This window comes from Phyllostomus discolor, chromosome 12 (genome assembly GCF_004126475.2).
Source record: "Phyllostomus discolor isolate MPI-MPIP mPhyDis1 chromosome 12, mPhyDis1.pri.v3, whole genome shotgun sequence".
NCBI classification, from domain to species: Eukaryota; Metazoa; Chordata; class Mammalia; order Chiroptera; family Phyllostomidae; genus Phyllostomus; species Phyllostomus discolor.
Genome location: NC_040914.2, coordinates 1793418 through 1820721, shown reverse-complemented (window position 1 = coordinate 1820721; position 27304 = coordinate 1793418). Strand labels below are relative to the sequence as shown.

The window sequence follows — 27304 nt, the reverse complement described above, 5'->3', positions numbered from 1 at the left end:
CCGCCCCTCCCCCTGCCTCCCCGGCCCCTCTCACGGTGCCAAGATGGCGGCGGCGGCGGGCGGCGGCAGTTGCCCGGGGCCTGGCTCCGCGCGGGGCCGCTTCCCGGGCCGGCCGCGAGGCTCCGGTGGGGGAGGGGGCCGCGGCGGTCGGGGCAGCGGGGCCGAGAGAGTGCGGGTAGCTCTGCGGCGCGGCGGCGGCGCGGCGGGGCCGGGCGGAGCTGAGCCAGGGGAGGACACGGCCCTGCTCCGTTTGCTGGGGCTCCGCCGGGGCCTGCGCCGGCTCCGTCGACTGTGGGCCGGCCCGCGCGTTCAGCGAGGCAGGGGACGGGGCCGCGGCTGGGGCCCGAGCCGGGGCTGCGTGCCAGAGGAGGAGAGCAGTGACGGGGAATCCGATGATGAGGTGAGGCGGTCGGAGGCGTTCCCAGCGCCGGGCTGGGCGGAGGCCGGGGGCTTCCAGGGGTCTAAGTGGCCCACAGGAGAGATGTGGGGAAGCGAGATTCTCAGGGCCCCTGCGGAGAGAAAGGGCCCTGGAAATAGGCATAGGAGGAGGTAGGCTGCACGGAGCTGTCGGTGGAAGGGTTTTTATAAGTGAAGAGAGAGGTCTGAGGTGCAAAGGAGCTCTTGGGCCCGTGGCGGGTTATGCTGAAGTGTTCTGAGCTGATCCTTCTTGGTAGTTGACAAAGCTAAGGCAGTAGAGGTTTGGGTGAGGAAGTTAATGGGGACTGCATGCCTAACCAGTGGTGGTTGACAGCAGCAGCTTGGCTTTAGTGGACCCAGGCTAGGGCTCCCTGGGCTCTTACCTGTAACCTGCCCCGCCCAGCCTCATAACCTGTGACATAGCCCTGGTTTCACCAGTGCCCCATTTCCTCTTCTGACCTAAAGTGGAGAGAGGGTAGAATGGTGGAGGGCTTCCTCTTAGGGGCACAGGTTGAAGAGTAATGAAATGAAGGCTAAGATGGGGCATTCTAGCAGGTCTGAGTTCAGCTCAGGATTTATCCTCAGCCTCTCAGAAAAAGCAGGAGTGTGTGGGGATCCTAATGTGGTAAACATTTGATACACACTGTGCTTGGGAGGCCCTTTTCTCATTTTCGTTCTGGAAGAAACTACAGCTCAAGAGAATGTAAACAGAGGTTCCACTTTTTTTCTGAGTTGGAGTGTAAGGGAATCTGATGGTAGTACCTACTGCCTGGCCTGAGAAGACCCTGTTCTGTTTCCTTCTGCACCTGTGAACCACTGACGGCTGTGCTGGCATGGTCTGGCACAGGAAGTGGGAGTTCAGAATACTCTGTCTTCATCCTTAAGGAAGGAGAGACCCTGTTTTTCACTCCCTTCACCTTCCAGACTTTTTAGTTTCTCTGAAAATAAGGGTCCACTAGGGGGAAGCTGGGGATATTCCTCAATACCTGAGTCTCTGGTGGAACAAGGGCTTTGGCACTGACTGCTGTTTCTCCCCTCCACCCTTGGCCCCCTAAATCAGGAATTTCAGGGTTTTCATTCAGATGAAGATGTGGCCCCCAGTTCCCTGCGCTCTGCGCTCCGGTCCCAGCGAGGTGAGTGATGGGGAAACTCTACCTCTGTAGCTTTATAAGAATGTTATTCTCACTCATTGTGTCAGCTTTTCCCAGTTCAACTAAAGTCTTCATCAGTTACCGAGTGTGTTCTATGTTCAAAGCCCAAGCTATGCTGGGCTGTGGGGGAAACAGACAAGTAAGATTTAGTACCGGCCCTCCTGGAGCGTGTTCCTCAGTCCACAGGGCTGGATTGACCCATTTCCCCACACCTATTCTCCTTTTAGGTCGAGCCCCCCGAGGCCGGGGCCGCAAGCATAAGATGACCCCCCTTCCGCCTCCTCGTTTAGCCGATGTGACTCCTACACCCCCAAAGACTTCTGCCCGGAAACGGGGTGAGGAGGGCACGGAACGGATGGTGCAAGCACTGACTGAACTTCTCCGGCGGGCCCAGGCACCCCCAGCCCCCCGGAGCCGGGCATGTGAGTCATCCACCCCCCGACGGTCTCGGGGGCGGCCCCCAGGCCGGCCAGCAGGCCCCTGCAGGAAGAAGCAACAGGCAGTAATGGTGGCAGAAGCAGCTGTGACAATCCCCAAACCTGAGCCCTCACCTCCTGTGGTTCCAGTAAAACACCGAACTGGCAGCTGGAAATACAAGGAGGGGCCTGGCCTAGGATCTGGAACCCCTAAACGTGGAGGACAGTCTGGGCGAGGAGGCCGTGGAGGCCGAGGCCGAGGCCGAGGCGGACACCCCCTCGTGATCAAGTTTGTTTCAAAGGCCAAAAGAGTGAAGATGGGACGATTGTCCTTGGGACTTGAATCAGGTCAGGGTCAAGATCGACATGAGGAAAGCTGGCAGGATGCCCCCCAAGGGAAAGTTGAATCTGGACAGGGAGACAGCCCTTGCTGGAACAAGGAGCAGAAGTTGGAGGAGGAGGGAGTGGAGGAGAAAGAAGAGAAAGTCAAGGAGGAAGGGAAAGAGAAGGAAGAGAGAGCTGTAGCTGAGGAAGAGGTGATGTTAGCCGAGGACAAGGAAGAGTCAAAGCTGCCCTCACCACCCCTGACTCCTCCAACCCCTCCACCTCCCCCACCTCTTCCATCGCCCTCAATATCACTCTTCCCATTTTGCCCTCCACCACCTTCAGTGACCCCACCACCTCCACCATCCCCTCTTCCACCTCCTGCCCTGGAGGAGCAGGAAGAATCCCCTCCCATGGTCCCAGCTACATGCTCCAGGAAGAGGGGCCGGCCTCCCCTGACTCCCAGCCAACGAGCAGAGCGGGAAGCTGCTCGGGCAGGACCAGAGGGCACCTCTCCTACTACTACAACCCTCAGCACCACCACAGGAGGCTCTGTGGAAGACAGCCCCACTGTGGCCCCCAAAAGCACCACCTTCCTGAAGAACATCCGACAGTTTATTATGCCTGTGGTGAGTGCCCGGTCCTCCCGTGTCATCAAGACACCCCGGCGATTTATGGATGAAGACCCCTCCAAACCCCCAAAGGTGGAGGTCTCACCTACTCCACGGCCTCCTGTTGCCATTTCCCCGCTTGCCCCCCAGGAACCAGCACCAGCCCCCTCTCCACCATGTACCCCAACTCCTCTATCTACCCCAGTCCCACTCCCTGAAAAGAGACGGTCCATCTTAAGGGAACCCACATTTCGCTGGACCTCACTGACCCGGGAACTGCCCCCTCCTCCCCCTGCTCCTCCCCCAGCCCCACCCCCACCCCCACCCCCTGCTCCTGTCACTCCTTCCCGGAGGCCCCTGCTCCTTCGGGCCCCTCAATTTACCCCAAGTGAAGCCCACTTGAAGATCTATGAATCGGTGCTTACTACTCCTCCTCTTGGGGCCCCTGAAGCCCCTGAGCCAGAGCCGCCTCCCGTTGATGAATCTCCAGCTGAGCCTGAGCCACGGGCAGTGGGCCGCACCAACCATCTCAGCCTGCCTCGATTTGCCCCTGTGGTCACCAACCCTGTTAAGGCCGAGGTGCACCCACCTGGGGCTCCAGCTCTGAACAATGGGCAGCAACCTCAGGCTCAGCTACAGCAGCCTCTACAGGTCTTGCAAACCCAGCTGCTGCCCCAGGCACCAACACCACAGCAGCCGCCACCACAGCAGCTGCCACCACTGGAAAAGGCCCGGACTACAGGCATGGGTTCCTTACCACTGTCTGGTGTAGAGGAGAAAATGTTCAGCCTGCTCAAGAGAGCTAAGGTGCAACTATTCAAGATTGACCAGCAGCAGCAGCAGAAGGTGGCATCTTTGATGCTGGTAAGCATGATAGGGGCCAGGCCCCTGCACCCAGACATTTAGCCTCGAAGCCCTGTAATCCATTAGCCACCTGCGTCCTTCTAACTTTGGAGGGAACCCTTGGAGCCAGTCCTCCCCTGTTCCTTAGCTTCCTGTATTCCTTCCCTGGTTCCATCTTCACCTTCCAGTCTCTGATCCTGCTTATTATTTCCCCACCAGCCAAGTCCTGGAGGGCAGATGGAGGAAGTCGTAGGGACCGTCAAGCAGATCTCAGATAGAGGTTCTGTCAAGTCTGAAGATGAATCGATGGAAACTAAGCGAGAGAGACCATCGGTATGGAGTGGGTAGAGGGCCCTCTGAAGGAGGTGTGTTGCAGGAGCACAAGTGGCAACATCTCACATGTGTTTGTGATTTCTCTTCCCCCAGGGCCCTGAATCCCCAGTGCAAGGTCCCCGCATCAAACATGTCTGCCGTCATGCTGCTGTGGCCCTGGGTCAGGCTCGGGCCATGGTACCTGAAGATGTCCCCCGCCTCAGTGCTCTCCCTCTCCGGGATCGGCAGGACCTTGCAACAGAGGGTAGGGGCAGATGTCTTCTGGGGAAATTTGACAGCTCTGTCAAATCTGGCAGCAAATGAATGCACCAACAGCCTAGTGGAGTGGCCAGAGGGCCTGTTGAATGAGGTGTAGGAAAAAAACAGATGAGATAGGCCTGGTGGCTTTGTAGCTCCATCTCCTTCTCTCCACTGCACTAGATACGTCATCAGCATCTGAAACTGAGAGTGTCCCATCACAGTCACAACAGGGAAAGGTGGATTCAACAGGACCTGGGGGAGACTCAGAGCCTGCAGGGTCTGGAGGAGCCCTGGCCCATACACCCCGGCGTTCACTGCCCTCCCATCATGGCAAAAAGATGCGAATGGCACGGTGTGGACACTGTCGGGGCTGCCTGCGTGTGCAGGACTGTGGCTCCTGTGTCAACTGCCTGGACAAGCCCAAATTTGGGGGCCCTAACACCAAGAAGCAGTGCTGTGTGTGAGTAGCCAGGGTTCAGCCTTTATTTCCACCCACGGTTGTTTGTCACCAAGGCCCCCTGCCCCGCCAGAGCAGTGGAGTTGGCATCCTTGTGGAGAGCTTCCTCTCTTCCCCCAGACCACCAGTCCCCTACCCTGGTGACGTGCTGCTCCCCTCCCCAGATACCGGAAGTGCGACAAGATAGAGGCTCGGAAGATGGAGCGGCTGGCTAAAAAAGGTAACAGGTTTTGAGGAGCATTTAAGAACCTTGTTTAGATTCATGGTATGGAAGAAACCATGTTTTATTTGTTTTGCTCCTTTTATCTTTGCAGTGTACCACCTTTGTCTCTTTCTGTTGTGTGCTTTTGTTTTTCTCTCATACTTGTTCTCTTCTGCCTCACTTTCTGGGTTTTCTCTATCCAAATGTCCCATGTCCCTGGCTGAGCTTGGATCCTACTAAGTCCCCTGTTCCCACAGGCCGGACGATAGTGAAGACGCTGTTGCCCTGGGATTCCGATGAATCTCCTGAGGCCTCCCCTGGTCCTCCAGGCCCACGCCGGGGGGCGGGAGCTGGGGGGCCCCGGGAGGAGGTGGTGGCCCCCCCAGGGCCCGAGGAGCAGGACTCCCTCCTACTGCAGCGCAAGTCAGCCCGGCGCTGCGTCAAACAGCGACCCTCCTATGATATCTTCGAGGACTCGGATGACTCAGAGCCTGGGGGTCCTCCTGCTCCCCGGCGTCGGGCCCCACGAGAGAATGGTGCGAATTGCTTGTTGCTTCCTCTATTAGCCCTGTGTCTTTTGTGTGAAAGGGACAGGGCTCTGACTCCAGCACTCTATGGGTGTGGTAGAGAAAGTAGCTGAATGCAGAGAAGGAAGTAGTTTTAAGTGGACAGGGGAGCTGGTGTGTGGGGTTTTTAGTAGCTTTTTGAGCAAGGCCTAACTAAGGATAATCCTAGCAGCCCTTGGTTAAAGAAGGCCCTGGACATCCAGGTAATATTTAGGGATTGTGAAAGAGGGACAGTGGGGCAGGGAGGAGAGGGAACCTCACTGCTCATGTGTCTTGCTTAGAGCTACCAGTACCAGAGCCTGAGGAGCAGAGCCGGCCCCGCAAACCCACCCTGCAGCCTGTGTTGCAGCTCAAGGCTCGGAGGCGCCTGGACAAGGTGAGCGCAGCCCCGTACCAAGAATCCTGAGCCCTGTGGAAGACATGGCTCCTGCCCTCCAGAAGCTTCCTGGCAAGTCAGAGTAACAGGCTCATCTGAGTGCCATGGTGTGTTCATACCAGAAAACAGGCCCTGGGAGGTGAGGCAAGCCTGTCCTAGAAAGCTGTAGATTTGGGCAAAAGACAGGGTCAGGCAGACTGGGAGAGGGTAACAATGAGAAAAGCCTGTAGAGGTAAGTGGGCAGCCTTCTGACCACCACCATTCCTCCCTAGGATGCTTTGGCCCCTGGTCCTTTTGCTTCTTTTCCCAATGGCTGGACTGGAAAACAGAAGTCCCCTGATGGTGTGCACCGGGTTCGTGTGGATTTCAAGGTATGGTATTGGGGGGGAGGATGGCAAGGACTAGAGTTGGAAGAAACTTGTTATGTGTGAGAAGTCAGGACTGTAAGATGGAACTGACTTTTATGTTACTAACTGTTCTCTGATCCCATGTGTTCTTTTTCTATCAGGAGGATTGTGACCTGGAGAACGTGTGGTTGATGGGAGGCCTGAGTGTGCTCACCTCCGTACCAGGGGGGCCACCTATGGTGTGCTTGCTGTGTGCCAGCAAAGGCCTGCATGAGGTTGGATTCTGCCTTGTTTCACAACCTCCCAAGTCTCCATTAGCCCTTACTGTCTGATTTCTTGGGTCACCTTAACAGGTTCTCACGCCCTGGCCTCCTGGCCTCACACTGTGCTTATTGTTCACTCTTCCATTCCCAGCTGGTGTTCTGCCAAGTCTGCTGTGACCCCTTCCACCCATTCTGCCTGGAGGAAGCCGAGCGGCCCCTGCCCCAACATCATGATACCTGGTGCTGCCGCCGCTGCAAGTTCTGCCATGTCTGTGGGCGCAAAGGCCGAGGATCCAAGGTTCGGGCCCTGGAGCCAAGGGGTTTGGTGGAGGAGTAGAGGAAAGAAGTATCCCTGTGCCAGTAGATCCTGCCATTGCTGTATTTTTCCAATTTTTTAACAGCACCTCTTGGAGTGTGAGCGCTGCCGCCATGCTTACCACCCAGCCTGCCTGGGGCCCAGCTACCCAACCCGGGCCACACGCAAAAGGCGCCACTGGGTGAGAGATGGGGCCCACACCTCTTGGTTTGGAGTTCTGATTAATGCTGCCACCATCCTCAGCCTTGCTCTAGGCTAGGACTCATGAACAGGGGAAAGTTGGAGGTTTTTTTGAGAATTTGATAAACAACATTTTTCTTTAGGAATTTCACATAGGCAAGAATTTGAATGTAACGTTTTTAGGGGACCATGGATTCCATAGTCCCAAGCTCAGAATCCCCTGCTTTAGCCTAACCTCCACTCCTCCCAGGTTTCCCATCACCAGTCTCCCTGCTTTATTCCTCTCCTGTTCTCTGACCCTTCCTTTCTTGTCTGTCTTCTGCCTACCATCCACTCCCCTTTGCTCATCTTTCCCTTGCACTACTATAGCCTGGTGTCTGGCTCAACCCCTAACATTGCCCTGCCCACTACCTTCCCAGATCTGCTCAGCCTGTGTGCGCTGTAAAAGCTGTGGGGCAACTCCAGGCAAGAACTGGGACGTCGAGTGGTCTGGAGATTACAGCCTCTGCCCCAGGTGCACCCAGCTCTATGAGAAAGGTGGGGACTTGGCAGGGGCCCTGGGCCCTGGGGGTCCACCGGGGAGTGGGCCAGTTCCTACACAGGCAGTTAGAACAGATGCTCTCTTCTAGTGGTTTTCCACCCTTTTAGCTATGTAATATTCCTTTCTGTTCATGGTACTCTTTCATAGAAGCCCATCCAGTACATAAAAATGGGGACACAGCCTGAGGGCAGTGGAGGTGGAGGGCCTGGGGCCCCATCTGCATGGTAGTCCCTGAGATTCTTTCTGGAGACTCAAGTCTCCACTGAGCCCTTTGAAAACCTGGGCTTTCCTCATTTATTCAGGCACCATGTTTAGCAAGGCCCTATTTCTTGTGAAACATGGGGGCTGCAGGTTTAAAAAAAGATGCCTTATCCTCAGCCTGCTTTCTGGGAATACTAGAGACCCAAGATGGACCATAATGGAGGAAGCCCATGAACATGGTGCTCCTACCCCTATGACAGAAATTCGGAGGGACAGGTAATAGCCCAGCCCCTCCGACTTACCCTCTTCTCTCTCTCTCCCTAGGAAACTACTGCCCAATCTGCACACGCTGCTATGAAGACAATGACTATGAGAGCAAGATGATGCAGTGTGCACAGTGTGACCACTGGGTGCATGCCAAGTGTGAGGGGCTCTCGGGTGAGTAAGTGAAGTACCAGGGGTGTGAACCTCAGCCCAGTGGGGATCCCTGTCCTGCTCCCATCCACAGGCCCACAGAGGACAGGTGGGCTAAAAATTCTTGGCAACTTGGCAGCTGTTGGGAGCCCCAAACCATTTTCTCCTTTCTCACCCTGGCTATTCTAGATGAAGACTATGAGATCCTTTCAGGGCTGCCAGACTCAGTGTTGTACACCTGTGGACCGTGTGCTGGGGCCACACACCCCCGCTGGCGAGAGGCCCTGAGTGGGGCCTTGCAGGGGGGTTTGCAACAGGTGCTCCAGGGCCTGTTGAGCTCCAAGGTGGCGGCCCCACTGCTACTGTGTACCCAGGTCTGGAGGGCTTGGGCAGCAGGGTGGGGTGGGGCCAGGCCCAGCACCAGCCCTGCTGACTTCCCCTCTTTGCAGTGTGGACAAGGTGGAAAGCAACTGCACCCAGGGCCCTGTGATCTACAGGCTGTGAGTCAGCGCTTTGAGGACGGCTACTATAAGTCTGTGGTGAGTGGGACACTGAGAGGAAAAGGTAGATGCCAGGAGAAGAGGGCTGGGGTTGGGCAGGGGAGTAGATCCTGACAAGCCACCTTACAGCACAGCTTCATGGAGGATGTAGTGAGCATCCTGATGAGACACTTGGAAGAAGGAGAGACCTCAGAGCACCGGGTTGGAGGCCAGATGAAGGGGCTCCTGCTGAAGGTGGGCTGTTTGGGGGCTGCTATTAGGGTGGCTTCCGTGGTAGTGGGGAGGAGAGAATGGGTCCTTCAGATCCTTCCCCTGTCAACTTTCCTGGGGAAGCCAGTTCTTCTCATCTTATTACCTACTCCCCAGCTGCTAGAGTCTACGTTCGGCTGGTTTGATGCCCATGACCCCAAGTACTGGCGACGGAGTACCCGGCTGCCGAAGTGAGTAAGGCTAGGTAACAGGAAGGAAATCAGGGAGTGAGGGCAAAGCCCAGGAGCATCTAATGGGAATCCAGGGTCAAACTAGTCAGAATAGAGAAGGAGTAGAGTTGGGGTCTGGATGGTGGTGGGACCTGGATGACAGTCCGCAGTGGTTTTAAATTAACAAAGATTCAGACTGTGGAGTTAGCTCTCACTTTGTTTTTTGTGTGTGTGCCAGGCAGTGTTGGGGACAGCAGTAAGTGAGCTGTGTTTGGGGGGGTTGGGCAGGCACTGATGACCCAGATGGTCAGGGTGATGATGAGGAAGCCCACGGGAGCTGCCTGCTGGAGCCTAAGACCTAAGACTTCCTAAAAGTGATGACATCCAAGCTGAGATGTGGAGAAAGAGTATTTCAGGCATGAGGAACATGCATTTCATGTGCAAAGGTGGCATGAGAGGGCCTGGCTTGTTTGGGAGACTGAGGGAAATGCCACGTGGAGAGGGGACAAAAAGGTGTCATGGCATGTTCGGGCTGAGATTGTGAGTGGGCCCCAGTTTAGCCATTGTTAAACATGTCAGATGCTAACCCACCCTATCCACAGTGGAGTCCTGCCCAATGCCGTGTTGCCCCCATCCTTGGACCATGTCTACGCTCAGTGGAGGCAGCAGGAACCAGAGACTCCAGAATCAGGGCAGCCTCCAGGGGACCCTTCAGCAGGTATTGGGAAATGGGAGCTGGGAACTAGAGCCCCTGAGTTGGTGGGCCAGGCTCCAGGTCCTGATTTTTAGACCTCCCTTCCCACATTTCTTCCAGCTTTCCAAGGCAAGGATTCAGTTGCTTTCTCACACCTGGAGGACCCTCGTCAGTGTGCACTCTGCCTCAAATATGGTGATGCAGACTCTAAGGTAAGGGTTACTGCATGAAGCCCTGGGTTGCAGGGGCTGGTCCCTGAGGCCTCTCCTTACATCATTCTTCTGTCCCTAGGAGGCAGGGCGACTCCTGTACATCGGGCAGAATGAGTGGACACATGTTAACTGTGCCATTTGGTCAGCTGAAGTATTTGAGGAAAACGATGGTTCCCTCAAGAATGTGCATGCTGCTGTGGCTCGAGGGAGGCAGATGGTGAGGGCATGGGCTTGGAGAGGTGGGCAGCCTTTGGGTTTTGGGTAGGGCCCCTCCTTCAGTGGTGACAACTCTTATTTTACAGTCTCTACCACAGCACGTCCTTTCACTGCTGGTCCTAGGTATTGTCTCAGGACTCTGGTGTGGGAGAGATAGTGGCTTTCACCGCATCCCCACCCTTTTTTTGTGCCCTCTGTCCTGGGAGACTAAAGGTTAGAAAATCACCTTCTGATTGAGCTTGTGCTAGAAGCTTTCCATACAGTATGGCATTTACTTCTTAATATGTCCCCATGAGTTGAGGTGTTCCCTGGATCAGAATACCCCCTCACCAGTGTGGGACCTGTAGAATCCTCAAGCTCACTGTCAGGAAATGGAATGATAGAAGTACCTACTGCAGGGGAGGCAGGATTAAATGAAATAGTACAGGTTCTATATTAGAATTATGTGAGAAAGCTGGTAAATGCCATTCTGCAAGTGTTAACTATTACTTTTCAACACTCTGCTTCAAAAAAATCTGAAATAGTTTCGATGTGAACCCTTGGATACAGCTAGGTGAGAGGTTATGTTTGGTGAGTTCCCTTGCTTTGTGAAATGCTTGTCTAGACAGAGGTCCAAACAGATTCTCAAGGACCGCAATGCTGAGCGTCAGGCCCTGGCCCCGGTCACTGGCTTCTCCCCTCAGCAGCCCCTTCCACCCGCAGCGCTGTGAGCTCTGCCTAAAGCCTGGAGCCACGGTGGGCTGCTGCCTTTCCTCATGCCTCAGCAATTTCCACTTCATGTGTGCCCGGGCCAGTTACTGCATCTTCCAGGATGACAAGAAAGTTTTCTGTCAGAAACACACAGATCTGCTGGATGGCAAGGTGGGCTATTACCATGGGGGATAAAACTCCCCACTGTTCTCTTTTCCCCTTTCCACTCAGGGATCCCTGCTGCCTCTCAGTGCTTCTTGTTCTCCCTGTGTCCTTTAGCCAAGCCCCCAACTATCCGGTCCCTGGCTGTAGAGCCTTTCCTGCCATCCCTTTCATGCACCACCAGTCCAACAACCCCATTTGCCATCCACCAGGAGATCGTGACCCCTGATGGTTTTGATGTTCTTCGCCGAGTCTACGTGGACTTTGAGGGCATCAACTTCAAGCGAAAGTTCTTGACAGGGCTTGAACCTGATGCCATCAACGTGCTCATTGGTAAGCCTCTTACTCTTTAGGGTGCTCTTCTTGACCCTGCTTAGCCCCATCCTCCTGACCTCTCTTCTGCCCTGTAGGCTCCATCCGAATTGACTCCTTGGGTACCCTGTCTGATCTCTCTGACTGCGAGGGACGGCTCTTCCCCATTGGCTACCAGTGAGCAGCCCAGGAGGAACTGGTGGGATTTGGGACTGCAGAACTACACCTCATTTCCCCAAGTTACCCTGACCCTGTATCCCACACACACCTACCTGACAGGTGCTCCCGTCTGTACTGGAGCACAGTGGATGCTCGGCGGCGCTGCTGGTATCGGTGCCGAATTCTTGAGTATCGGCCATGGGGGCCAAGGGAAGAGCCAGTTCACCTGGACGCAGCAGAGGAAAACCAGACCATTGTGCACAGCCCTACCCCTTCCGCTGGTACGGCCTTAGAACTACCTCATTTTTTTACCCTAAATGCCACGCTCTCAATCTTTATTCTGCTCTCCCCTAAAGACACTCCAGGGTGCTTTCCATTCTTTTCTTCATTGTAATGGCAATAACATAACCTAATATTGTGCCAGGGGCTAAGCTTAGCATTTCATAGGAAGTGAGGGGAGAGTACCATACTACCTTCTTTGGGGTGGGGAGGTGGTGACAACTTTTGTACAAATGGAAGGCACCTTTAGGGCCACCTGACTCAGGGCTCCGTGCTCATGTAATGCTCCCCACAGCTCTCTGAGGAAGGTACAAGCTCCACTGTACTGCAACTTGAAAGGGTAGTCGCTCTCCACAGTAACACAGTGGTGGAGCCAGGATTCTAATCTGATCTGCTCAATTCCCAATCTGGCACCTTCACAGCCACGTTGGCACTGAGGGATGTAGCTGAGGACTGGATGACAAAGAGCAAAGAATGGGCTTGGAGATTGGTAAAGGGAGAGGCCATTGGGGGCTGAATGGGAGGAGGAAGAGATTGGGATTGTGTTTGCAGGTAAGGAGTTTGTTCCAGGTTAGAGTCTGACATGAAGTGGAGAGGGGAGGAGGGTGCAGTTCTCCTGGATGGAAACGAGAATGTTGGGAGGAGGCAGCACCAGCTGCACAGGTTGGGTGGAGCCAAAAGTGCCAGGATAGGACAGATGCATTTGATGTGGCAAGGATGTACAGTGTAGGTAAGAAAGTGGTAGGACTGGCTGTGCTGGAGGCAGGGTGGTGCCCTTTATGGCATGTAGGACATGAATCAGAGCAATAGGATCCAGGAAGTGGGGAGATGGCAAAGGATGGCTGTGGAAGGGTCACAAAGGGGCCCCAATCCAGGTGCGTGTGGTGGTTTTGTAGAAGCCATGGAGGGGTTTGAGTCCAGGGTGATGGCTGGGAAACAGTGCTTGTGACTGGGTCAGGGACAGGGGCAGAGAAAGTACAGTTGGCTCTAAAGGGAGAGCATGTTAGGAAAGGCTTTGATGAAGAGCCCCCACCATCCCTGATACCGTTTTCTTACCTCTTCAGAACCCCCAGATCATGTCAACCCCCCACCAGATACAGATGCCCTTATCCCTGGAGCTCCTGAGCACCACTCACCTATTCAGAACCTGGACCCCACTCTTCGGTCAGATCCAAGCAGTGCCCCTCCACCAGCTCCCCGCTCCTTTTCAGGGGCTCGAATCAAAGTGCCCAACTACTCACCATCCCGGAGGCCCTTGGGGGGTGTCTCCTTTGGACCCCTGCCTTCCCCTGGTGAGTATTTGGGAGTATTCAGGGGAGGGATGGGGCAGGTGAGGCAGGAGCACCTGGCTGACAATGACCCTTCCCCCCACAGGAAGTCCATCTTCTCTGACCCACCACATCCCTACAGTGGGAGACCCGGACTTCCCAGCTCCCCCCAGACGCTCCCGTCGTCCCAGCCCCCTGGCCCCTAGGCTGCCACCATCACGGCGGGCCTCTCCCCCTCTCAGAACCTCTCCTCAGCTCAGGGTGCCCCCTCCTACCTCATTCGTTAGAGCCCTTACACCTACCTCAGGGGAGCTGGCTCCCCCTGGCCCTACCCCATCTCCACCACCCCCTGAAGACCTGGGCCCAGACTTTGAGGACATGGAGGTGGTGTCAGGACTGAGTGCTGCTGACCTGGACTTTGCAGCCAGCCTGCTGGGGACTGAGCCCTTTCAGGAAGAGATTGTGGCCACAGGGACAGTGGGGAGCAGCCATGGGGGCCCAGGGGACAGCTCAGAGGAGGAGACCAGCCCTATCCCCCGCTACATCCACTTTCCTGTGACTGTGGTGTCTGGCCCTCCCTTGGCCTCTGGCACTCTCCCTGGAACCCCTCGCATCGAACAGCTGGACGGAGTGGATGATGGCACAGACAGCGAGGCTGAGGCTGTCCAGCAGCCTCGGGGTCAGGGGACTCCTCCTTCAGGGCCAGGAGCAGGCCGGGCTGGGGTCATCGGGGCTTCAGGGGACAGGGCGCGACCTCCTGAGGACTTGCCATCAGAAATTGTGGATTTTGTATTGAAGAACTTAGGCGGGTCTGGGGAGGTAGATACTAGGCCCAGAGAGGAACCACTACCCCCAGTACCTCCCCTGGCCAATGGCAGTCAACCTCCCCAAGGCCTGCCCTCTAGCCCAGCTGACCCCACTCGGACGTTTGCCTGGCTCCCTGGGGCTCCAGGAGTTCGAGTATTGAGCTTGGGCCCTGCCCCTGAACCCCCCAAACCCGCCACATCCAAAATCATTCTTGTCAACAAGCTGGGCCAAGTGTTTGTAAAGATGGCTGGGGAGGGTGAAACTGTCTCCCCTCCAGTAAAGCAGCTGCCTCTTTCCCCTCCCATCCCCCCCACGGCCCCCACTTCCTGGACTCTGCCCCCAGGACCCTTGCTGGGTGTGTTGCCAGTGGTAGGTGTGGTCCGCCCTGCCCCGCCTCCACCACCCCCTCCACTGACACTGGTGTTGAGCAGTGGGCCCTCCAGTCCACCCCGCCAGGCCATCCGTGTCAAAAGGGTGTCCACCTTCTCTGGCCGTTCCCCACCAGCACCTCCCCCGAGCAAGACCCCCCGGCTGGAGGAAGATGGAGAGGCCTTGGAGGATCCTCCTCAGGGTCCAGGGCTTAGTGGCAGCGGGTGAGTGAGTATGCTAAGGCTGTGGAGGTGGGCAAGGGATTTGGGCAGAAGGAGGCAGCTCAGGCTTCTCGTGGTTCCCCCCACCACCACCAGGTTTAGCCGAGTGAGGATGAAAACGCCCACAGTGCGTGGAATTCTCAACCTGGATGATCCTGGGGAGGAAAGCCTGAGGTGAGTGGCCAATACCTTTTCCCTGGAAGCTCTGGGATTTCTGTCCCTTCTCTCTTCTGACAGGTCTCTCCTCATAGGCCCCTCCAGGACCAGTCTCCTCTGCTGCCACTTCCAGAAGATGGTCCTCCCCAGGCTCCTGATGGTTCCTCTGACCTGCTGCTTGAACCCCAGTGGCACCACTACTCAGGTAGGGGCTGGCCTTTTCCTCTCTCGCTGCCTTCTTCCATGTGCTTGCTCAGCTGAGTAACTGATAGATACAGTGGAGAATTGATACACTTTGAAAAATACCTAATGATCCCTGGCAGGGTAACTCAGAGTGTCATCGTCCCAGTACACCAAGGTTGCAGGTTCAATCCCTGGTCAGGGTACATACAAAAAGCAACCAGCGAATGCGTAAATAAGTGGAATAACAAATCAGTGTTTCTCCCCCACCCCCCTATCCTTTCTCTCTGTAAAATCAGTCAATAAAAATCTTTTAAAATAAGTAAAAAAGAGAAATAACTACTGGGTGTTATACATTGCACACCCACCTGGGAACAAGCCTGAGGCTGGGTGCTAAAATTAAGGAGATACCCTCAGGGAGCTCATGGTCTGTGACAGAAACAGGAAGTTTCAGTTTGAAGTGAGAGGGCTTCTGAAAGTGCCTTGTCCAGTATGCCCAAGAACCCCAGGGAGGGCTTCAGAGCCTAGTCTTCCAGGGTCAGAGGTTTAGGTACCTAGTAAAACCAAAGACAAAGTTCAGGTGGGAACAGTAGAAAGGACGTCAGAGGAGAGTGGCATCCCAGAGGCCCAGGGGAAGGAAGTAGTCAGTAATCACAGTTGCCAAAAAGAGCCCTAAACATTCCAGGGTCTAGGATTAGTATGTACTGTGTGGGCCAGTGGGACGAGGTAGGGAGGCTGTTGTGTCAGTTTAGAATCAAAGACAGTGGTTGATGAAGAAATCGAAACAACACCCAGCCACTTTGCTGAAAAGCTCAGCTAGGAGTCTTAGAGGAGGAGGGCCAACAGATTAGAGAGGTTTGGTATGAGGGCTGTGACAGCAAAGCCAAGGATGAGGGCAAAGGAGGTGAGAGGAGGCATGGTGTTTGGGTTGAATAGGAGACCCCTGAGGTGGAAGAGAGGTGAGGTTAGGTGCACCTGAAGTGCACAAGTTGAGGGCACTTGGAATCATTTGGCTGACAATCTCAGTGAAGCTGGAAGAGAAATACTCTGTAGGTCAAGGAGGGCAGGGAGAGGGAGAGGGCTGCAGCCAAGCAAGCTGGTTATCAAACTGCCTGATGTTTGGAATTTTTAGTGGCCCCAGTCCTGTCCCAACATGGGAATTTTCTCATTACATAGATCACAGCTGCTGAGCATGGAAGTGGCATGAGGTAGACTGAGACGACTTAACTGAAAGACTGCTTATGGGGTCAGAGAGGACATGATGATGTGACAGCGACCATGACAGACAGGTCCCTGACTGCCCTTAGAGAGCATACCACATTTTGGTAGAGGAAACATACATGTACATTAGGTAGTGCACTGCATCCAAGAATGAGCACTGGGAAAGAAGGCAAAGAGAATGTTATTCAGGGAATAGAATGGAGGAGAGGATGGGAGAGAGCTAAAGAGAGGTAGAAGTCAGAGGTGGACTCAGGATTGAGGCCTAGAGATGATGTGGATCACACAGTAGCAGTCAGGTTTAGAATCTTGCTTAGGGGAAGGAGGGCATGTGGGCAGATTGGCCCAGAGAAATGATGAGGGGAGAGTGACCATGTGAGTCCTGCCTCTCCTAAAGTGTGCTGCACTCAAACTTAAATTACCCCTACTCCACCCAAATACAGTGGTTCAGTCCTCAGCCCACAAACTGATCAACAGTTGATGGGCTGGTTTCTCCTTCTTTGAATCACTTTCTTTCCTGGCTTCCAGAACCCCATCATTCTCCTCATCTCTCTGGTTGTGCCTCCTCATTGCCCCGACCTGTCAACTTCGGCATGTCCAGGCTGCTCTTGTCTAATTTTGTGGCCCTAAATCCCATTTCTAATTTTAATAGCCTCCAAATTGCTAGCCACACTCCTTTATCCTGGTGCCTGCTTACCATCTCAACCAGCAAGTTGCCAGGGAGGTTTTTCTAAGAGGAATCTCAGGTTCATCATGTTCCAAACTGAGCTCCCAACCTTTACCCCAAACTTGTTTCTCCCCAACCCTCATTATCTCTGTAAATAACAGTTTTAACCCTCCAGTTGTTCCGGCCCCAAACCTCAGAGTTTTCCTTGACACCTCCCTCTCTTTCTCTCACATCTACATCTCCTACATCAGTACATCCTGTCTGCTCTATCTTTAAAATCTTTAGCTGCTGAAAAACCCCTTAAATAGCTCATAATGCACAAGTATTTGATTCTGTGAGTACAGTCCTATAATACTGATATGTTTGTACCATTTTGTGAGACAGAAGAATGAAGCGTGGAAGTTTATGGTATACTGGGTGTGAGTAAGCCATAGTGTGTCCTGTAGGGCCACTAGAAGTCCTACAGAAAGGGACTACAGACCCTTCAGGAAAAAATTAAGTTTGGTCTGCAGGGTTCATTGGGCATTTAGAGCAGGGGACTTCAGACCCAGTCTGTTCGTGCCCAGGGAAAGAGGGCAGAGGGAAACCGGGAGGTTTTGACTCCAGGAGGGGTGATCCTTACCTACTTTGACCTGCTCCTTGGGACCAGGTGAGGCTTCAAGCTCTGAGGAAGAGCCTCCATCCCCAGAAGATAAAGAGAACCAGGCCCCGAAACGCGCTGGCCCACATCTGCGCTTCGAGATCAGCAGTGAGGATGGGTTCAGCGTGGAGGCAGAGAGTTTGGAGGGTGAGTCAGGTGTAGTGGTAACAGGGAGGGAAGGTCTCGCATAGAATACCATCCTGAGTCTGCTCTGGCCCTGCCTTCTCCTCAGGGGCGTGGAGAACTCTAATTGAGAAGGTGCAAGAGGCCCGAGGGCATGCCCGGCTCAGACATCTCTCTTTTAGTGGTAAGTGGGGGTTCCACAGGGACTTTAGGGGCTGGGATGACTTCCTGAGGGCAAGATGGGTCTCTGATGTGACTTGCGCATTCTCACCTTTGACTCTTCTCAGGAATGAGTGGGGCAAGGCTCCTGGGCATCCACCATGATGCTGTCATCTTCCTGGCAGAGCAGCTGCCTGGGGCCCAGCGCTGCCAGCATTATAAGTTCCGTTACCACCAGCAGGGAGAGGGCCAGGAAGAGCCACCCCTGAATCCCCATGGGGCAGCCCGAGCCGAGGTGTATCTTCGGTGAGAGGTCTGGGGTATGATGCCTGGGTCGGGGGACCCCTGTGGGCAATCTTGAGGGTAGAAATTAAGTCTACAGATCAGAAACTGAGGCCTGAGAGAATAATACTAGGTCATTCCGGGAATTATTTCTAGAGTTCATATCAGAAGAATGAACCTCCTTCGTTCCCCTTTTTTGCTGTCTTCAATAGTAGTAGTGTTTCTCCTATTCTGCCAACAGCAGGTCCAGGCCAAGAATAGGGGTGGTAGCATCTCAAAGTAATGGCTATGAACCTCCCTCCGTTTTTCCCTTCTACCTGCAGGAAGTGTACCTTTGACATGTTCAACTTCCTGGCCTCCCAGCACAGGGTACTACCTGAGGGAGCCACCTGTGATGAGGAGGAGGATGAGGTGCAGCTCAGATCAACTAGGTATGGAGGGCAGGCCAGCATGCTGGAGTCATTTGGAAGGGCCATAAAGAGAGTGACAAGGGGCAGGAGAGGTCATTCCTGGGTGCCAGCCTGTGTGACACTGCTGTCCCCCACCAGACGTGCCACCAGCCTGGAGCTGCCCATGGCCATGCGCTTTCGCCACCTCAAGAAGACATCCAAAGAGGCTGTGGGTGTCTATAGGTTAGTGAAGTTGGGGGGAGGATGCCCCTTGGGTGGATGAGAGGTGCCCTGGTATGGGCCTGCCTTGGTTCTGTCCCCCTTCCCCCCTGAGCTCCCCTTGCCCATCCTACCCTGCAGATCTGCGATCCATGGGCGGGGCCTGTTCTGTAAGCGCAACATCGATGCTGGCGAGATGGTCATTGAATACTCTGGTATTGTCATTCGCTCTGTGCTGACTGACAAGCGGGAGAAGTTCTACGATGGGAAGGTGGGCTCTGCCAGGTCATGAGAATGAGGTGGGTGAAGCAGGACCTACCCATGGGAACAGAGCACCTGACCACCCCCACCTTGTCCCTGTAGGGTATTGGGTGCTACATGTTCCGAATGGATGACTTCGATGTGGTGGATGCCACAATGCATGGCAATGCCGCCCGCTTCATCAACCACTCTTGTGAACCCAACTGCTTCTCTCGAGTCATCCATGTGGAAGGCCAGAAGCATATCGTCATCTTTGCCCTGCGCCGCATCCTGCGTGGTGAGGAGCTCACCTATGACTACAAGTTCCCCATTGAGGATGCCAGCAACAAGCTGCCCTGCAACTGTGGCGCCAAGCGCTGCCGTCGGTTCCTTAACTGAAACTGTGGCTGCCCACACACAACTGCCCCGCCACCCCCGCTGCCATGTCACCCCTGTTTGGAGGATTCCCTAGTCCCTTCCAGAGCATCTCACCCCCACTCTCGTGTTCAGGGTGGATGTGGGCATGCAGGTGTCGAGGGCCCTGTTCCCCACCCTTCCAGCCCACCCAGCAATTGCTCCTTTCCTGCCCTGGGGGCCCAGAATGTAGATATTGTACAAAAATTTCTAAATCCCTTCTTTTCTATGCACTTTTTTATTTAAGAGGGTGGGATCCCAGGTGGGAACCCCCCCCCACAATAAAGTCTGTCAATGTTTGGAGAGGTGGCCTTCCAGTTTCTATGATGCTGGGGGCAGGTAGGAGCTCCTATTTCTCTGTGCCCCACCCATTTTGAGCCAAGGAAACCATCAGTTCAACAAGTAGGTAAGAAGCCACTGTTCAGGATTAGAAATAAGTTGTTGGACCTGTCAAGGCTTCAGAGCAACAAATATTCTACATATTACTAGTTAGAACCCAGCTGGTTTCCTGTGGATGAGCTCTCTCAAGGGTAGCAGGAGTATTTTTCAAGAGGGGACCCTGGTTCCCCAGAGGCACCTGAGGCCAGCTTTCCCACATCTGGTCTTATGTGTAGGGTAGATGGGACCTTTTCTGAGGGGGTTGGGGAATGAGGACATCTTGTCCCCAATAGGACTGTGTTTTGAGAAGGCACCTTAATGAGTCTGGTAGGGAATAGGCTCTTCAAGGAAATAAGGGTCATCCACCCAAGGGTCATCCTCCCCCCACCAACAGGCATTTCAAGGGAATCCTGATGGAGTGCTAGGCCTGGTGTGCCCCAGATCAGCCAAGCTTGGATAACACCTTCAGTGCATCCGCCCGCCCTAGTTGGGCCAGGTGTATGTGAAGCTGGCCCAGAGAAGCAGAGGGCTCCCTTGCTACCACCATCTCAATCAGTGCTCGCAGAGGTGAGCGACTGGGTCTCAGTGAGTAAGCAAATGTGGACCAGGCAGCAGGCAGTCCATATCTTGCAGCCAGGTGTCGAGTGGTACCACAGGCCAATGACCCACCTGGCCCAGGCTCAGGGTCCAGCAGTACAATCAGCTCCTCCAGCACCTCCAGCTCATCCAGGAGGCGAGACAGGGGCTGTGATGTGAGATTTGGCAGCTCTGGGAGACAAAAGGAGGCATGAAAGGGCAAAAGGGTGAGTTTCCCAGTCCATCTTTCCCTCAGCATGCTCAAGACTAACCAACCACCTGCCCAGGAATGGAAGCAGACACCTTCCTTGAGTCAGTCACCTGCCTCTGGTGCCTCCAGAGAACCTGGAGAGATGTTGGGATCACTGCAAGCAATATCAGAATAAGGGTGGACAGCTTTCCTGTGGTGGTGGGAGCTATGTCTTCGCTGAGCAAGCCGGAGGATGGTGGCTGAGGTCACAAGCAGAACCAGCACCAGGGGCAGGGCAATAGTTAGAAAGGCCTGCCAAGGGGCAGTGTGCTCAGATGTCCATGGTGGGCTGGAAACTGTCAGTGAGCTGGATTCCTGGGAGCTCAGGACGCTGGGTGTTCCAGGCTTCAGGGGACAGGGCTCTTTGGTAGGAGCCGGCTTCTGGAAATAGGGGGTTGGAATGACGCAGGAGGCACACCCTGCCCACTCCTACCTCCTCAGCCCAAACCTCCCCTCCTCATAATCCTCCCCAGGGCCACATCCCTGCCTGATCCAGCCCGCTCACTACTTTAGCCCTAACTAGTCACCTCCAGATAATTGTGTCCCCACCTCAGCCTCTTCAGTGGGAGCCTACCCACCTCCTTTGATCCAGACCACGCCCACCCCACCTCCCACAAGCTACACCCTAGCCCAAGCAGCACCTCTCTGCAGCGCTGCTGGTGCCGCTGCTGGGTTGCCGCAGGAGTGGGGACACTGGCTCCGCCACCACAGGGGCTACATAGCTCTGCGTTGTCGGGGTTGCACTGCCCATGAGGACATTTTTTGAAGGGGTGCGTTACGTGATCACCAAAGTCATTGAGCCCGCAGTTTTCCGAAAACTCGTAGTCTAGTGGAAGACAAGGTTTCATATGTAGCTTCCAAGATCCACTTCTGCAAGGTCCATTCTCCTTTGTCCTACCCCAGCAGGCCTCACCCCTTGTACTCTGCCCACCCATTAGCAGACCTGTCCACCCCTCCACCCTTCCCTCCCAACACTTGCCCTGACAGTCTTGGAACCATTTCTCCACACGCCTTACCCCCTTAATGCCCCTCCTGCTTCTACACCAAGCTGCGCCCATACAGGGACTTGACTTGCATAGGTCACCACTGCTCCCTCACTGCCTGTACTCCACCTAACAGGCCACAAAACCTTAGTGGTGGCCCTCATGTAACCCATTTTCACTGGCTCAACCCCCATACCTGCCTTATGTGCTTAAGGCCCACCAGTTCTACCCCAAAGCGAGGCTCCCAAACCTCTGTCCTCTGGTTTCCTATCATCCCCTTGCTCAGCAGAAACATATGCATACATAAGCGTACATATATGCCCAATTCCTGCTCCTCACCGGGGCATGGGGGCGGACCGAAGCGCTGCAGACAGCTGCCACAGCACAGGTTGTCAGGGTTCCAGTACTCCAGGCGGCCACAGTGCTGGGAGGCTTCCTGTGGCACAGTCTGGGCCAAGAACAGTGCCGCAGACAAGAGAAGGCGTTGGGGCCCCATCCGGGCAGCCAGCAACCACAGGACTTTCCGCCACAGCGCCTCTGACACTTTTCCAGGAAACCAGGGAGAAGGAAGTGGTGGATATGAGGGCATAGGAACCCCCTAGGCCCCTGCGGAAGTCAGGAATCTACCCCCAGCCCCCAGTCCTTCTGGCGCCCATTATCAGAGACCATAAGGCCTCAAGATTGCTAGAGCAGGGGCTCTGAAGCCAGTGTGGCTACATATCCCACTTCTGCTATGTTCCATCCATAGAGTAGGCTAATACCACCTGTCTCATAGGGTTATTATGAAGAATTAAAACCTTTACTAGAATCAACTGTAATTGAAAAATAAAAAATGATTTAAAAAAAGCTCTTAGACCCTGGCTGGTGTGGCTCAGCAGACTGAGTGTCAGCCTGCAAACTTAAAGGTTGCTGGTTTGACTGAATCAGGGAACATGCCTGGGTTGCCAGCCAGATCCCCAGGTCAGGTTGGGGTATGCAAGAGGCAACTAATTGATGTTTCACACATCGATGTTTCTCTCCCTCTTTCTCCCTTCCCATCTCTCTAAAAATAAATAAAATAAAATAAAAATCTCTTAGGACAGCACCTGCCGCATGGTAAACTTAAGTATTAGGTACTATCAACTTTCATCTCAGGGAATTGGGATGGAGGACCCAGGTCTCATCCACTAGAGACTCCCACTCAACTCCAAGTGACCTTACCTTAGCTCCTAACCCCAATCTCCTCTGGGCTGGGAATCCTCCAACCTGCTGCAACCAGGTATCTTCCCCCTGAAAAGCCTCAGATGGATGTGCTGAAGTTTCCAGCACAAGTTGGCCCCGGCCCACCAGTCCCACTTGGGGATTTTTAGGGCATTGGGACCTTAGTCTACTGAAGCTTCTCAGCTGCAGTTGTGGCCAGATACCCGCCTACTTCCCCTTTTCATCAGATATGAAGGAGGAAGGAAACTCCAGCCCAAGGCTAGGCTCAAGCTCTAAACCCTCAATACAGAACTTTATTAGGGGAGGGGTGATAGACCCCAGAGGCTGGGAAAGATGACCTTGGGAACTTGAGGGAGCTTTGAGGACAGGTTCTGGCCAGGAACATCTGTGCCTGTCAGGTGTGGAGGACAAGAGGGCCAGGATCTCAGAAGCAGCCATGCTAGTCACCTGGGAAACATCACTGGTTTCTTTCTTGGGGATGGTGGTGGGTATGAGACCTCAGGGGTGCCCTGGGGACAGGAGTGGGGAGAGGAGGGTTAGAGGCATGGAGCAGAGCAGGTGATGAAGTAACTAGAGTTCCTGGATGTGGTCTCAGGATAGGTACTCAGGGGCTAATTTCAGGATTAGAGATCCAAGCTGGTGATGGGTTTGGGGTTCAGTATGATTTGGGAATTGGGACTTAGGTGCTGGTCTTGGAATGGGGGCTCAGTGCTGGTGTTAGGATACCAAAGGCTTGAGACATTGTTTGGGGGCATAGGATCAGGTTCATTTCAGGGTATAGGAGCATTAGGATTTGAGAAGTCTTGATACCTGCCCCTGGGTTCCTGCCCATAGAGCTGCTGGCTGAGGTTCTGGGAGGTGGGTTGCAGGTGAATGAAGTTGCAGAGGCCACCAACGGTGCTTTCTCTGGGTTGAGGATAGATGGATGGATGAAGAACATTATGAATGACAGCCCCACCAACACACACACACAGGAGTCTGGGATTCCAGGTGCCCAACCCACCCCAGTACTGCCATGCCCCATCTCATACTGCCAACAACATGACTCCCAGAAGTCAGTGACAGGAGACAGCTCAGTATGCTCAGCCTGCCCATTGAACGAACAGTTACTGAATTCAGCTGTCTGCTCGACATCCTCTTCACACCGAAACTGACTGGAAAGCCAGTCAGGGTCAGCCAACTCTGAAATATTCAGGGGATTAGTTAGTAGTGCTGGGGCTGGACTGGATTTAGTGATGGACCTCAAGCTATGGGGCTTCAGTGGTGGCCTTTAGGCATTGAAATGCCTCCACCTCTGAGCTCTAATGAGGGGGAAACAGGCACCTTGACACAGACATTGCCCATGAGGTGGTCTAAGTGTTGCACACATTCATCACTTCAATCTCTCTCTCCATACTTCTCCTGCAGTTCCAGGAACTCCTGCGGAGACCAGGAGGTATTCAGCTGAACTCCTGGCCCACAAGAAACTCAACCATTTCAGAGAAATGTGTTCTTGCACCTCCACGTTGCTTACATGACCTGGAGGAGGTGGGTAGGGTAGACTCAGGGGATGGTCTGCTGAGGTCTCTTTCCCCTAAGACCGGTCCCTCACTCACAGTGCGATCCTTCTAGGTTTGGGAGGTGTTCTGTGGATTCCAGTGCAGGTTGAGCATCACTACATTATGAATAAATTTAAGAGGGGCAGGACGTGAGCAAAGAGGAGGTACTACGTGCAAAGAGGTTGGGGTGGGACCTTGCACCAGAAAAGAATCCTAAGCATCCTGAATACATCAGCGATGCCTGTCCCTAAGGAAACCAGAAGAGGGCCAAGAAGTGAGAGACAACCCAGGGGTGTAGACTGTAGGTTCGGGGGCGTGGCCAAGTTCGTGGGAGGAGGGCCTGAAGGTTGCGGGAGGAAGTTGCACAGGTCCGACAGGAAAAAAGCCAGCGATAGGGTGGGCCTAAGAAATCCGGAAAAGGCGGGACCTCGTAATGATGGACAGCAAGCGGGGAACAGCCGCAAGGCGTTAACCCCTCAGGCTCCGAGCCAGAAAGTCGGTTTGTAGTGTAGCCAACTGACCCCGATCTTAAAAAGAGCAGCTAACCCGGAAAAGAGGTGAACCGAGGGCCAGGAGGCCGGATACCCCAGAAACACCGTCCCACTCCGCCTACGACGAGGAAACCAAGTGCGGCGTTCCCGGCCCCCAGATGGCCATTGCCTGCACCCATTCTCACGTGTCCTCAGTCCAGGATATCGAAGTTAAATATTCTGCTATTTTTACCCGAACCCTCTAACACTCGCTTTCTTCTCTTAAATCACTTCCGTTGCTTAAGACCATTGGGAAGTGTAGATTTTCTCTGCCCTCAGAAACTCTATAGTGCGCTTGCGTGTTGAAGGCCTGCGCTCTCCGCAGACTCACCAACAGGAATTCCCTGAAAGCGCATGCGTGCAGCGCTGCCTATCAAAAAAGACTACGAACTCCAGAGATACTTGGGGCATCACACGCAAACGTCGGTAGTTGAAAGTAGCAAAGACATCCAACCCGGAGGAAGTAAACACGCCAGGTGAGATGGGGGTCTTTTGATGAATCCCAATAAACATAAAGAGCCCTCAACCCATTCAGCTTGCTGGTGGGGGCGAGGGTGCCGCACTTTTAGCAAACCTACACTTCAATTTGTTTGTTTTGTTTAAGGGGCGTGGATTTTTGCGATCCTTGCATTTGTAGTGTCAAGGCTCGGGTCTTGTCCCCTCAGGGACGACCCGGTCCCAGCGCAACTATGAACTTGGAGCGGGTGTCCAACGAGGAGAAGTTGAATTTGTGCCGGAAGTACTACCTGGGTAAGGACCAGTCTCCCAGGATCCCAGGAGAGGGGTTGGGAATAGGGTCTCTGGGCCTGGATTCTTGGATCTAAGACGGATGAAGCGGCTGAGGACGAGGATTCCTGGGTCTGAGGGAAAGGCCTGGGTCCCGAGGAAGAAGGAGGCTGGGTCTCAACTTCTTGGTCTCAAGAGAGGAGGGGATTTGGGGACTGGACTCCTGGGTCCTGAGAAAGAGAGGGCTGAGGAATCAGATTCCTGGATCCTATGGAGGAGCCCCAATACCTGAGACCCTAATAGCAGAGATCTCAGTTTGAACTTGGGTGTGGGAGAGGACCTTCCAAATAAGTCCTCTAGATGGGTATTAGGGAGGATACTCATTGCCTTATGTCCCAGTTTGTTTTTTTTCTCTGCAGGTGGGTTTGCTTTCCTGCCTTTTCTCTGGTTGGTCAACATCTTCTGGTTTTTCCGAGAGGCCTTCCTTGTACCGGCGTACACAGAGCAGAGCCAAATAAAAGGCTGTGAGTCCAGGGCATGGTTGAAAGAAGACCGTGGGGGTGGGGGGGGGGGGCGGAAACCTGGAACTTTGGTGGGGGGTGATGATGGAAGTTCCAGAATTCTGGGGCTCTGTAGAAGAGAAGAGAGAGCTGGTCTGGGGGTGACCAGAAAGCATGTGAAGCCAACTTTCCCCACTCTTATTACCCCTTACAGATGTCTGGCGCTCAGCTGTGGGCTTCCTCTTTTGGGTAATTATACTCACCACCTGGATCACCATCTTCCAGATCTACCGTTCCCGTTGGGGCGCCCTTGGGGACTACCTCTCCTTCACCATACCCCTGGGTACCCCCTGACAACTTCTTTTGCCCAGGCCTGAGACCTGATCATTCTCCCAAGATGGGCTCCTCTTATTCCCATCTCCTATTTTCTCTGTTGACACCCCCCAATAAATAACCCTAATTCTCTATGTTGACTCCTGGGATGTTTTGGACATTGAAACAGAAAATGATTATTAATATTTTTAAACATTCATTGAATGCTTACTTTTTTCAGGCTTAGTGTTTCACACATTATGGGCATTTTCTCACTGAATACTACTCATAACCCTCTGAAATAGGATTTGTTCTTTGCCAGAAGCTTATTTTATAGATGCAGAACCAAGAAAGGAATAATGTTTCTATTACTAGGGGCTGCTATCCTGTACTGGTATTCTTGTCAGTTAGAAAACAGTACTTTCCCATTTGACATCAGTATTCTCATCTGAAATGTGGACCATGGTTCATATGTAGTCAAGGCATATGTAGTAAATTGAAATTTACCATTTTCTGAAGAAGATGTCTGCTTTATTAGAGAACATTTCCTTGACCATCCTATTTAAAATTTCAATCCTTACCTTGGTACTCAGTATGTTCCTTCAGGCTATATTCTTTCCCTACTACATTTCATCTAAAATGTTTTACTTGTTTATTGTTTATCTCCCATCCTCTAAAATATAAACTCTATTAGGGCAAATATATTTGTTTGTTTTGTACACTGATTGTCTCCAGTACCTATAAGGTTGACTTGGACACTGATAAATATCTGCTAAGTGAATGAGGTTGTGCTTGACAGGAGATTAATGGGTAGCTAGCACCTAACGAGTGCTAAGAGGGAACGAAACCCAATTCCAGGCTTGTCTTCCAGTTTGGACCAAGAGGGACTCCCACGGTTAAATTAGCCCAGTTAATACCTAAGTGGGTGTTACTCAAAGGTACTAACACTACATGTTCCGAAAAGCTCGGTGCCTCAATCCTGTATCTCCCACCATGCCTCGCGCGACGCAGGCGCTCAATCTCCCGAGCTAAAAAACTACGCCTCCCGGAAAGCGCTCCGAGGTGTCGTTAGTTTGTTTCCGGAAATGGATTCCCAGGAAGGTGTGACTTAGGACGGA

At 53.7% G+C, this 27304-nt stretch overlaps 3 protein-coding genes across 6 annotated transcripts; 2 read left to right on the top strand and 1 right to left on the bottom strand.

Moving 5' to 3' along the window:
• Positions 1-43: 43 nt before the first annotated feature.
• On the top strand, positions 44-19496 carry KMT2B (lysine methyltransferase 2B). The gene is made up of 37 exons (XM_028529723.2): positions 44-400; positions 1478-1550; positions 1796-3783; positions 3982-4095; positions 4189-4339; positions 4516-4795; positions 4957-5012; positions 5252-5530; positions 5842-5936; positions 6209-6307; positions 6445-6558; positions 6698-6844; positions 6948-7043; positions 7462-7579; positions 8109-8222; positions 8388-8572; positions 8648-8737; positions 8828-8932; positions 9065-9138; positions 9720-9835; positions 9932-10023; positions 10103-10240; positions 10942-11100; positions 11304-11424; positions 11502-11580; positions 11683-11843; positions 12906-13133; positions 13216-14509; positions 14603-14680; positions 14758-14867; positions 17377-17514; positions 17600-17674; positions 17778-17955; positions 18255-18362; positions 18480-18563; positions 18681-18810; positions 18903-19496. Exons 1-37 carry the CDS (start codon positions 44-46, stop codon positions 19176-19178), a joined length of 8100 nt encoding a protein of 2699 aa, XP_028385524.1. The 3' UTR covers positions 19179-19496.
• On the bottom strand, positions 19413-24864 carry IGFLR1 (IGF like family receptor 1). Of its 3 annotated transcripts, none has more exons than XM_036013332.1 (6): positions 23391-24864; positions 22581-23089; positions 21720-21923; positions 21039-21223; positions 20469-20778; positions 19413-20339 (listed from the first exon to the last, which is right to left on the bottom strand). In XM_036013332.1, the coding sequence occupies exons 3-6, from the start codon at positions 21874-21876 to the stop codon at positions 20014-20016; spliced, it is 978 nt and encodes a 325-aa protein (XP_035869225.1). In that variant the 5' UTR covers positions 21877-21923; positions 22581-23089; positions 23391-24864; the 3' UTR covers positions 19413-20013. The 3 variants fall into 3 exon arrangements, with proteins under 3 accessions (XP_035869225.1, XP_035869226.1, XP_035869224.1); XM_036013333.1 differs by having other exon boundaries at positions 21177-21223; positions 21720-21917; XM_036013331.1 differs by lacking the exon at positions 21039-21223 and having other exon boundaries at positions 22581-22649; positions 23391-23486; positions 23904-24864.
• A 110-nt stretch (positions 24865-24974) lies between these two features.
• PSENEN (presenilin enhancer, gamma-secretase subunit) lies at positions 24975-26341 on the top strand. Of its 2 annotated transcripts, none has more exons than XM_028529718.2 (4): positions 24975-25124; positions 25253-25398; positions 25794-25898; positions 26089-26341. In XM_028529718.2, the coding sequence occupies exons 1-4, from the start codon at positions 25003-25005 to the stop codon at positions 26226-26228; spliced, it is 513 nt and encodes a 170-aa protein (XP_028385519.2). In that variant the 5' UTR covers positions 24975-25002; the 3' UTR covers positions 26229-26341. The 2 variants fall into 2 exon arrangements, with proteins under 2 accessions (XP_028385519.2, XP_035869227.1); XM_036013334.1 differs by having other exon boundaries at positions 25003-25124; positions 25286-25398.
• The last annotated feature ends 963 nt before the right edge of the window (positions 26342-27304 follow it).